This window comes from Oncorhynchus mykiss, chromosome 26 (assembly GCF_013265735.2).
Source record: "Oncorhynchus mykiss isolate Arlee chromosome 26, USDA_OmykA_1.1, whole genome shotgun sequence".
NCBI lineage: Eukaryota > Metazoa > Chordata > Actinopteri > Salmoniformes > Salmonidae > Oncorhynchus > Oncorhynchus mykiss.
Window position 1 is genome coordinate 44,327,393 of NC_048590.1, and position 12,864 is coordinate 44,340,256.

The 12,864-nt window shown below is 42.7% G+C and overlaps 1 protein-coding gene across 6 annotated transcripts in view; it reads right to left on the reverse strand.

The window, feature by feature from the left end:
- The window catches only part of LOC110506172 (aryl hydrocarbon receptor nuclear translocator 2), a 126,809-nt gene that overhangs the window by 70,319 nt on the left and 43,626 nt on the right, over nt 1–12,864 (reverse strand). For all 6 annotated transcript variants that reach the window (XM_036963456.1, XM_036963453.1, XM_036963452.1 and 3 more), the window contains 4 exons: nt 9,143–9,208; nt 7,387–7,472; nt 4,428–4,504; nt 2,870–3,004 (listed from right to left, as the gene is read on the reverse strand). In XM_036963456.1, the coding sequence (XP_036819351.1) occupies nt 2,870–3,004; nt 4,428–4,504; nt 7,387–7,472; nt 9,143–9,208 (364 nt within the window). The remainder of the gene's footprint in view (nt 1–2,869; nt 3,005–4,427; nt 4,505–7,386; nt 7,473–9,142; nt 9,209–12,864) is intronic.

The window sequence follows — 12,864 nt, forward strand, 5'->3', positions numbered from 1 at the left end:
TTGAGAAGGAGCTGAGGAGATTGAGGGCAGAGGAATTGAGATCGAGCCAGTGATACATCTTTAAATCATTCTTCCTGTCATGGAGTGGTGTGCGGCCCAAGTGGCACCCTATTCCTTGGCCTGTTAGTGCACTACTTTTGACCAGGACTCATAGGGCACTGGACAAAAGTAGTGCATGATGTAAGGAATAGGGTGCCATTTTGGGGGGGGGGGGGGGGGGGGGGGGGGACGGACGGTCGGTCTCCTATAAACAAATAAATCACATTTTATTGGTCACATACACATGGTTAGCAGATGTTAATGCGAGTGTAACGAAATGCTTGTAGCGAAATGCAAACATCCTACAATCATACACAATTATACATTAACAAGGGAAATCAATCACAAAACAAACTCCCATCCTGCCAAGTGATCACTTTCTCATCCTAATCGGCCCACTTTCACTAATCTGTTTCTGTAGTGTGAACGGTGTGGAAAGGAGAGGGGTGGACTGCGAGAGAACGCTATTTGACCAAAATTCCCAGACCTTCCTGAAATCCCAGCTGTAAATGACCGGGAATCAGGATGGATTAACCAGGAAAATCGGGGTACGTTGAGAAAGTTATTAGAATTTTTCCAACTCTAAATGTTTAATGGATTGATCGATCGGTCAACAGTCTGTCAGGTTTAAAACGTTGGTCTGTATTCTGGTGTAGGTTCAATTCAAGCGCTTGGGAAAAACACTGTGTAAATGCTTTCTTTACACTGTAGCTCTATACAGTACAGACTCTACAGTCTCTACCAGCATCTGACCTGTTGAGAGTCAGGCTGGGAAAATGGACAACACTTCAATCTTAAGATATTGAAGCTTTAAATAACTTACAATAACTTAAGACAGTTGTCTGTATATATATATACACTTGTAAGTCATCATCTTTAAGAGCTGCAGTTGGATTGTCATCTAAAAAGGCCTTACTGTAACTTACAGTGCCTTGCGAAAGTATTCGGCCCCCTTGAACTTTGCGACCTTTTGCCACATTTCAGGCTTCAAACATAAAGATATAAAACTGTATTTTTTTGTGAAGAATCAACAACAAGTGGGACACAATCATGACGTGGAACGACATTTATTGGATATTTAAAACTTTTTTAACAAATCAAAAACTGAAAAATTGGGCGTGCAAAATTATTCAGCCCCCTTAACCCTTAAGTTAATACTTTGTAACGCCACCTTTTGCTGCGATTACAGCTGTAAGTCGCTTGGGGTATGTCTCTATCAGTTTTGCACATCGAGAGACTGACATTTTTTCCCATTCCTCCTTGCAAAACAGCTCGAGCTCAGTGAGGTTGGATGGAGAGCATTTGTGAACAGCAGTTTTCAGTTCTTTCCACAGATTCTCGATTGGATTCCGGTCTGGACTTTGACTTGGCCATTCTAACACCTGGATATGTTTATTTTTGAACCATTCCATTGTAGATGTTGCTTTATGTTTTGGATCATTGTCTTGTTGGAAGACAAATCTCCGTCCCAGTCTCAGGTCTTTTGCAGACTCCATCAGGTTTTCTTCCAGAATGGTCCTGTATTTGGCTCCATCCATCTTCCCATCAATTTTAACCATCTTCCCTGTCCCTGCTGAAGAAAAGCAGGCCCAAACCATGATGCTGCCACCACCATGTTTGAGAGTGGGGATGGTGTGTTCAGAGTGATGAGCTGTGTTGCTTTTACGCCAAAAAGTTCAATTTTGGTTTCATCTGACCAGAGCACCTTCTTCCACATGTTTGGTGTGTCTCCCAGGTGGCTTGTGGCAAACTTTAAACAACACTTTTTATGGATATCTTTAAGAAATGGCTTTCTTCTTGCCACTCTTCCATAATGGCCAGATTTGTGCAATATACGACTGATTGTTGTCCTATGGACAGAGTCTCCCACCTCAGCTGTAGATCTCTGCAGTTCATCCAGAGTGATCATGGGCCTCTTGGCTGCATCTCTGATCAGTCTTCTCCTTGTATGAGCTGAAAGTTTAGAGGGACGGCCAGGTCTTGGTAGATTTGCAGTGGTCTGATACTCCTTCCATTTCAATATTATCGCTTGCACAGTGCTCCTTGGGATGTTTAAAGCTTGGGAAATCTTTTTGTATCCAAATCCGGCTTTAAACTTCTTCGCAACAGTATCTCGGACCTGCCTGGTGTGTTCCTTGTTCTTCATGATGCTCTCTGCGCTTTTAACGGACCTCTGAGACTATCACAGTGCAGGTGCATTTATACGGAGACTTGATTACACACAGGTGGATTGTATTTATCATCATTAGTCATTTAGGTCAACATTGGATCATTCAGAGATCCTCACTGAACTTCTGGAGAGAGTTTGCTGCACTGAAAGTAAAGGGGCTGAATAATTTTGCACGCCCAATTTTTCAGTTTTTGATTTGTTAAAAAAGTTTGAAATATCCAATAAATGTCATTCCACTTCATGATTGTGTGCCACTTGTTGTTGATTCTTCACAAAAAAATACAGTTTTATATCTTTATGTTTGAAGCCTGAAATGTGTCAAAAGGTCGCAAAGTTCAAGGGGGCCGAATACTTTCGCAAGGCACCTATTAACAGGTTACATCTCTACTGACCACAGACATGTTCCTCTTGATAAAATAACAGAATGCTTTGATGTGACCTCGCAGACCGTTTCAGGTAAACAGGCTGTTTTGCAACATTATCTCAACATTTGTGATGAGTGGGCATGGAATTAGCGGCTCCAGTTCACCACAGGGGTTCTATTGTGAACTCTGACGAGTGGCATCACAGGCTGTTCCGGTTACAATTTTTTAAATGTTTCGCATCATCGTGCCCTAATAAATGCGACCCTGATTGTGATAAGTAGGGGGAGGAACCAACCTGAGGCTGGTATCCAATCACGTTGATGCACCGCGGGTCCACGAAAGTGATGATGCCGTCGGAGTTGTGGCGCGACAGGAACTCCGTGGGAACCGTCAGGCCGTTCATATCCATGGAAACGGGAGAACTGGTCACCTAGGAGATGAGAGGGGTTAGTTAGATATATGTGAGAGAGATTAAAGGGTGAAGGGACCAGAGAGTTAGATATATGTGAGAGAGATTAAAGGATGAAGGGACCAGAGAGTTAGTTAGATATATGTGAGAGAGATTAAAGGATGAAGGGACCAGAGAGTTAGATATATGTGAGAGAGATTAAAGGATGAAGGGACCAGAGAGTTAGATATATGTGAGAGAGATTAAAGGATGAAGGGACCAGAGAGTTAGTTAGATATATGTGAGAGAGATTAAAGGGTGAAGGGACCAGAGAGTTAGATATATGTGAGAGAGATTAAAGGATGAAGGGACCAGAGAGTTAGTTAGATATATGTGAGAGAGATTAAAGGATGAAGGGACCAGAGAGTTAGATATATGTGAGAGAGATTAAAGGATGAAGGGACCAGAGAGTTAGATATATGTGAGAGAGATTAAAGGATGAAGGGACCAGAGAGTTAGTTAGATATATGTGAGAGAGATTAAAGGATGAAGGGACCAGAGAGTTAGATATATGTGAGAGAGATTAAAGGATGAAGGGACCAGAGAGTTAGTTAGATATATGTGAGAGAGATTAAAGGATGAAGGGACCAGAGAGTTAGTTAGATATATGTGAGAGAGATTAAAGGATGAAGGGACCAGAGAGTTAGATATATGTGAGAGAGATTAAAGGATGAAGGGACCAGAGAGTTAGTTAGATATATGTGAGAGAGATTAAAGGATGAAGGGACCAGAGAGTTAGATATATGTGAGAGAGATTAAAGGATGAAGGGACCAGAGAGTTAGATATATGTGAGAGAGATTAAAGGATGAAGGGACCAGAGAGTTAGATATATGTGAGAGAGATTAAAGGATGAAGGGACCAGAGAGTTAGATATATGTGAGAGAGATTAAAGGATGAAGGGACCAGAGAGTTAGATATATGTGAGAGAGATTAAAGGATGTAGGGACCGGAGAGTTAGAAATACAGTGGGGCAAAAAAGTATTTAGTCAGCCACCAATTGTGCAGGTTCTCCCACTTAAAAAGATGAGAGGCCTGTAATTTTCATCATAGGTACACTTCAACTATGACAGACAAAATGAGAAACAAAAATCCAGAAAATCACATTGTAGGATTTTTAATTAATTTATTTGCAAATTATGGTGGAAAATAAGTATTTGGGAGGATGGGAAGAGGTCTTCAGTGCTCGTTCCACCTGTCTGCTCCATTACTGTAATCCTCCAATACTGATGCTCCCTGACAACCCCGTGCTCTCAGGTCACACCTTCTCATGCACCGACCCAACCAGAGCGTGTACACACACACACACACACACACACACACACACACACACACACACACACACACACACACACACACACACACACACACACACACACACACACACACACACACACACGATGGTACCTGCAGTCTTCCGATGGCTACAAGGCAGTATTTACTGGTCTGTCCTGCCTCTGTGTCTTCTTCTGGTATGGTCATACCTGACATAGAGAGAAAGGAGAGAAAAGAGAGAAGGATATTAAATACAAGAGAGAGATATCAAGATGGCAGCTATCTAATAAAGTGCAAATGTGTGATTTCAGATGTGAACTTTGTGTTGTTGAGGTGATTTCCAGCATGACACTGTGTAGTCTAGTACCGTAGCAGTGTGCTGTATATTTCCAGCATGACACTGTGTAGTCTAGTACCGTAGCAATGTGGTGTATATTTCCAGCGTGACACTGTGTAGTCTAGTACCGTAGCAGTGTGGTGTATATTTCCAGCATGACACTGTGTAGTCTAGTACCGTAGCAGTGTGCTGTATATTTCCAGCATGACACTGTGTAGTCTAGTACCGTAGCAGTGTGGTGTATATTTCCAGCGTGACACTGTGTAGTCTAGTACCGTAGCAGTGTGGTGTATATTTCCAGCATGACACTGTGTAGTCTAGTACCATACCAGTGTGGTGTATATTTCCAGTGTGACACTGTGTAGTCTAGTACCGTAGCAGTGTGGTGTATATTTCCAGCATGACACTGTGTAGTCTAGTACCGTAGCAGTGTGGTGTATATTTCCAGCATGACACTGTGTAGTCTAGTACCATACCAGTGTGGTGTATATTTCCAGCATGACACGGTGTAGTCTAGTACCGTAGCAGTGTGGTGTATATTTCCAGCATGACACTGTGTAGTCTAGTACCGTAGCAATGTGGTGTATATTTCCAGCATGACACGGTGTAGTCTAGTACCGTAGCAGTGTGGTGTATATTTCCAGCATGACACGGTGTAGTCTAGTACCGTAGCAGTGTGGTGTATATTTCCAGCATGACACGGTGTAGTCTAGTACCGTACCAGCGTGGTGTATATTTCCAGCATGACACTGTGTAGTCTAGTACCGTAGCAGTGTGGTGTATATTTCCAGCATGACACTGTGTAGTCTAGTACCATACCAGTGTGGTGTATATTTCCAGCATGACACGGTGTAGTCTAGTACCGTACCAGCGTGGTGTATATTTCCAGCATGACACTGTGTAGTCTAGTACCGTAGCAGTGTGCTGTACAAGCTGCTTTCTCCAGAACAGCTGAGACACAAGCAGATAAATCACACAAACACACAGTCTCTACGAATCTCTGCAAATCATTTGGAACAAATATCCCAAAACTCTTACTGCCTGTATCAACATTCATATACATCACAAATGGAAGGAGGGAGAGAAGGAGGGAAAGAGAATGAGAAAGAGAGAGTTGAAGTTTTCCTTGATTTAAATGTTGATATCAGTTTCCCACAGTAATGAATTCCTTTGTTGTTTCCTTGACAACACAAAAACACCTATTAGTCATAATGAAGACTGTTCACAGGTCTCTCTCTCCTCTCCCCTGCCCTCTCCTCTCCTTTCATCTCCTCTCCCCTCCAGTAGGGGATCAGTGTGTTTTTCTGTTTGTCTTATTGTCTGTATAATCTTTCAAATGACAAATATATAAAAAAAAACTGAAGAAAAAAAGTGTGTTGAGGACTTTTACTTGCATAGTCAACCAACTCGCCAGCCACGCCAATGCAAGAAGTAGCCTGCGGCCCAAATGGCACTATATTCCCTGTATAGTGCACTACTTTTGATCAGAGCCATATGTGAATAAGGTGCCAATTGGGACACATCCGTCTAGATTCAATAATATAATTGAACTATAATTTTGATGTTCCATCCCAGCCATACCATCCATCCTACTCCCTGACCTCCGTCCACTTTAGTCTCCCTAGGGCCTTGGTTCAGAGACACTCAGAGAAGGAGAGCTCATCTAGGATTGCCTTTTACATGGACAGGGGGGACTTGATCCTAGATCAGCACTCCTAATCTGAGACGCTTTCTGAACATGGACCCAGAAGTACCGACATGAGACATGAGCTACATTCTACCACTTCCTGAGCTGTTTTCAGAACCCAGAAGGATGGAGGGTCTAAGTGTGTGTGCACACAGGTGATACGCCCGATTTAGTACCTTAAGACTGATAGTGGACGAGCGATAGACTGGCAGTCCAGAACATTCCACTGGTCTATTTATGTCCCAGGAAGTTAAACATGTGTCAACGATTTCCACACATGTGGCATGTCCGTGTGATCGGGGATTCTGGGAATCATTCAGTACAGCCTCAAAGCAGTTGAAATACATTTCATACTGTGATGCTGAAAGTTGCTCAACCCCCCCCCATCTAGACACCTGGTTCTGAATCCCAAAACACTTGGGAATTGCAGACAGTATTCCAGGCCGGGGGGTTGCGTGACTCTGTAAACACTTGAAAGATTTGGAGTGTGTGTGTCAACGAGTGCATCCGAGGTCATGTGTGATCTCTGTCCCCCATCCATCCTGGATGCCACGTCACCTCTGTCAGTGTGTGTGTGTGTGTGACTAAAGAAACATCCCAGACCTCACGATCTCACCATTTCATTGAACCTGAGGGATGTATGGAATATAATGTTTAAAACATGTATGGTGTTTGTGTGTGTGTGAATGTGTATGTGTGTATGGTGTTTGTGTGTGTGTGAATGTGTGTGTGTGATTGTGTATGTGTGTATGGTGTTTGTGTGTGTATGTGTGTATGGTGTTTGTGTGTGTGTGAATGTGTATGTGTGTATGGTGTTTGTGTGTGTGTGAATGTGTGTGTGTGATTGTGTATGTGTGTATGGTGTTTGTGTGTGTGTGAATGTGTATGTGTGTATGGTGTTTGTGTGTGTGTGAATGTGTATGTGTGTATGGTGTTTGTGTGTGTGTGTTCTACTACCACCACTGTTGTCAATGTTTTGAATGGAAGACCCACACACTGCTAGCATCAACAAATATATTAGTTGACCTAGTTAGGGAGATAAAAGGCTGTGTATGGTCAGTAGATACCTGCTGGGGGCCATGCTTTGATGTAGCCGGTACAGTGCACCACAGAGTACTGATCCTCTCCCTCCTTCGAGGGTCCCAGACCGTTCCTAGAAACAATCAGATTACACACACATTTAACAACACACACCAGGGTTTTTAATGGATCAATAATGGGCTTAGGTTGTGGGCGTGGCAGGTGTGCATGAAAAATGTTTTTTTTTAAGCCAATTTCCTGCAATTCTATAATTCTATACATTTTTCCATGAAACTGAGAGAGAAATGTTGCAGTTTTAAAGCTAATTTCTATGCATTTTGCCATGGCTAATGCTGTGTTCTTTCTCTCAAACATAATAACAACATCAACACTGCTAAATTCATTGAGGAATGTTCAACTCTCCCTGACTGTCTAGCTTTTATTTCGGTGATTATTAGTTGTCAAAGATGATATTATTAAAAAATATACACCAGCTCTTTCCATGACAGACTGACCAGGTGAATCCAGGTGAAAGATATGATCCTTATTGATGTCACTACACTTCAATCAGTGTAGATGAAGGGGAGGAGACAGGACAAAGAAGTATTTTTAAACCTTGAGACATGGATAGTGTATGTATGCCATTAAGAGGGTGAATGGGCAAGACAAAATATTTAAGTGCCTTGGAATGGGGTATTGTAGTAGGTGCCAGGCGCACCGGTTTGAGTGTGTCAAGAACTGCAACACTGCTGGGTTTTTCACACTCAACAGTTTCCTGTGTATCAAGAATGGTCCACCACCCAAAGAACTTCCAGCCAACTTGACAACTGTGGGAAGCATTGGAGTAGACCTGGGCCAGCTTCCCTGTGGAACAATTGACACCATGCCCCAACGAATTGAGGCTGTTCTGGGGGCCAAAGGGGGTATAACTCAATATTAGGAAGGTGTTTCTAATGTTTTGTACACTTTTTTATATACAATGTTTGGACCATAACAATTCTTATGCAGCCACCCAAGGATTTCAATGGCAGAAAAAACCCTACACACAAAGTTGTACAGGCAAACAAAAACGTACACACAAACAAGAGAAGAGGTAGAGAGAGGAGGAGAAGAAGAGGGAGAAGATTTATCTGCTAGCCTGGTTCCTCACTAGGTTTCTTCCTAGGTTCCTGCCTTTCTAGGGAGATGTTCCTGGCCACTGTACGTCTACATCTACACTGCTTGCTCTGTGGGGTTTCAGGCTGGGTTTCTGTAAAGCACTGTGACAACTGCTGAAATAAAAAGGGCTTTAGAAAAATGTTTGATGTTAATTTGACGAGGTTAGTCTCATTTAGATTTGTTCAAGACCTGGCAAAGTTGCAGACACATTTACAACATAAAACACTACAGCAAGATGGTTTGGGAAAGTATGGTGCAACTTAATTTTCCATCATAGTGTTCAACCTAGCTTTAAACTCATTTAAAAAGGGACATGCTCCTGTCATTTCAGGCCCTGAAGCTTGTTCCAAGAGAAAGGTGCAGAGAACTGGAAAGCTTTTTCCCTAGCTCTGTACGGACCTTGGGCACAATCAACAAAACACAGTCATGTGAGCGCAGGCCATAGTTTTCATTGTCTGCTGGACAATGTAGTTCCACAAGTAAAATGGGAGCCGTCGCATCATGGCCTTCTAAATAAAAACATTCCAATGATGTAATCTCTGAAGAGTTAAATCACTGGTAAGTTATTTATTTCTGAGGCCATATTGAGACAGGGGAGAAGAACATCTAGTAAAAGAGAAAGATAGGAATAGTAAAGTGTCTCACCTGTATCTCTTCCTCATGTTGGACAGTCGGTTGAGAGAGATGTGGTCCAGTGGAGTGCTGCCACATCTGAAGAGAAACACACAGCGTACTGTACATCAGAGATCATCAACTAGATTCAGACACGGGATGATCTGTGAGAAACACAGTGTACTGTACATCAGAGATCATCAACTAGATTCAGACACGGGATGATCTGTGAGAAACACAGTGTACTGTACATCAGAGATCATCAACTAGATTCAGACACGGGACGATCTGTGAGAAACACAGTGTACTGTACATCAGAGATCATCAACTAGATTCAGACACGGGACGATCTGTGAGAAACACAGTGTACTGTACATCAGAGATCATCAACTAGATTCAGACACGGGACGATCTGTGAGAAACACAGTGTACTGTACATCAGAGATCATCAACTAGATTCAGACACGGGACGATCTGTGAGAAACACAGTGTACTGTACATCAGAGATCATCAACTAGATTCAGACACGGGATGATCTGTGAGAAACACAGTGTACTGTACATCAGAGATCATCAACTAGATTCAGACACGGGATGATCTGTGAGAAACACAGTGTACTGTACATCAGAGATCATCAACTAGATTCAGACACGGGACAATCTGTGAGAAACACAGTGTACTGTACATCAGAGATCATCAACTAGATTCAGACACGGGATGATCTGTGAGAAACACAGTGTACTGTACATCAGAGATCATCAACTAGATTCAGACACGGGATGATCTGTGAGAAACACAGTGTACTGTACATCAGAGATCATCAACTAGATTCAGACACGGGGCGATCTGTGAGAAACACAGTGTACTGTACATCAGAGATCATCAACTAGATTCAGACACGGGGCGATCTGTGAGAAACACAGTGTACTGTACATCAGAGATCATCAACTAGATTCAGACACGGGACGATCTGTGAGAAACACAGTGTACTGTACATCAGAGATCATCAACTAGATTCAGACACGGGACAATCTGTGAGAAACACAGTGTACTGTACATCAGAGATCATCAACTAGATTCAGACACGGGACGATCTGTGAGAAACACAGTGTACTGTACATCAGAGATCATCAACTAGATTCAGACACGGGACAATCTGTGAGAAACACAGTGTACTGTACATCAGAGATCATCAACTAGATTCAGACACGGGGCGATCTGTGAGAAACACAGTGTACTGTACATCAGAGATCATCAACTAGATTCAGACACGGGACGATCTGTGAGAAACACAGTGTACTGTACATCAAAGATCATCAACTAGATTCAGACACGGGACGATCTGTGAGAAACACAGTGTACTGTACATCAGAGATCATCAACTAGATTCAGACACGGGACGATCTGTGAGAAACACAGTGTACTGTACATCAGAGATCATCAACTAGATTCAGACACGGGACGATCTGTGAGAAACACAGTGTACTGTACATCAGAGATCATCAACTAGATTCAGACACGGGACGATCTGTGAGAAACACAGTGTACTGTACATCAGAGATCATCAACTAGATTCAGACACGGGACAATCTGTGAGAAACACAGTGTACTGTACATCAGAGATCATCAACTAGATTCAGACACGGGACGATCTGTGAGAAACACAGTGTACTGTACATCAGAGATCATCAACTAGATTCAGACACGGGACGATCTGTGAGAAACACAGTGTACTGTACATCAGAGATCATCAACTAGATTCAGACACGGGACGATCTGTGAGAAACACACAGTGTACTGTACATCAGAGATCATCAACTAGATTCAGACACGGGGCGATCTGTGAGAAACACAGTGTACTGTACATCAGAGATCATCAACTAGATTCAGACACGGGGCGATCTGTGAGAAACACAGTGTACTGTACATCAGAGATCATCAACTAGATTCAGACACGGGACAATCTGTGAGAAACACAGTGTACTGTACATCAGAGATCATCAACTAGATTCAGACACGGGACGATCTGTGAGAAACACAGTGTACTGTACATCAGAGATCATCAACTAGATTCAGACACGGGACGATCTGTGAGAAACACAGTGTACAGTACATCAGAGATCATCAACTAGATTCAGACACGGGGCGATCTGTGAGAAACACAGTGTACTGTACATCAGAGATCATCAACTAGATTCAGACACGGGGCGATCTGTGAGAAACACAGTGTACTGTACATCAGAGATCATCAACTAGATTCAGACACGGGACGATCTGTGAGAAACACAGTGTACTGTACATCAGAGATCATCAACTAGATTCAGACACGGGACGATCTGTGAGAAACACAGTGTACTGTACATCAGAGATCATCAACTAGATTCAGACACGGGATGATCTGTGAGAAACACAGTGTACTGTACATCAGAGATCATCAACTAGATTCAGACACGGGATGATCTGTGAGAAACACAGTGTACTGTACATCAGAGATCATCAACTAGATTCAGACACGGGACGATCTGTGAGAAACACAGTGTACAGTACATCAGAGATCATCAACTAGATTCAGACACGGGACGATCTGTGAGAAACACAGTGTACAGTACATCAGAGATCATCAACTAGATTCAGACACGGGACGATCTGTGAGAAACACAGTGTACAGTACATCAGAGATCATCAACTAGATTCAGACACGGGATGATCTGTGAGAAACACAGTGTACTGTACATCAGAGATCATCAACTAGATTCAGACACGGGACGATCTGTGAGAAACACAGTGTACAGTACATCAGAGATCATCAACTAGATTCAGACACGGGACGATCTGTGAGAAACACAGTGTACAGTACATCAGAGATCATCAACTAGATTCAGACACGGGACGATCTGTGAGAAACACAGTGTACTGTACATCAGAGATCATCAACTAGATTCAGACACGGGACGATCTGTGAGAAACACAGTGTACTATACATCAGAGATCATCAACTAGATTCAGACACGGGACGATCTGGTAGAAACACAGTGTACTGTACATCAGAGATCATCAACTAGATTCAGACACGGGACGATCTTTTCTTGAGCGGATGGTCAGGGGGTCCGAACATAATCACACAATTTGTAGACTGCATATTTGACAAGAAGAATATTTGACCAAAACAATCATTTCAAACCTCACATTTGTATAGGATCACATCTCTCTCTGGTATGCATGGGAATACTTTGGTGTATAGGATCACATCTCTCTCTGGTATGCGTGGGAATACTTTGGTGTATAGGATCACATCTCTCTTTGGTATGCGTGGGAATACTTTGGTGTATACGATCACATCTCTCTCTGGTATGCATGGGAATACTTTGGTGTATAGGATCACATCTCTCTGGTATGCGTGGGAATACTTTGGTGTATAGGATCACATCTCTTTGGTATGCGTGGGAATACTTTGGTGTATAGGATCACATCTCTCTTTGGTATGCGTGGGAATACTTTGGTGTATACGATCACATCTCTCTCTGGTATGCATGGGAATACTTTGGTGTATACGATCACATCTCTCTCTGGTATGCGTGGGACTACTTTGGTGTACAGGATCACATCTCTCTCTGGTATGCGTGGGAATACTTTGGTGTACAGGATCACATCTCTCTTTGGTATGCGTGGGAATACTTTGGTGTATAGGATCACATCTCTCTTTGGTATGCGTGGGAATACTTTGGTGTATAGGATCACATCTCTCTTTGGTATGC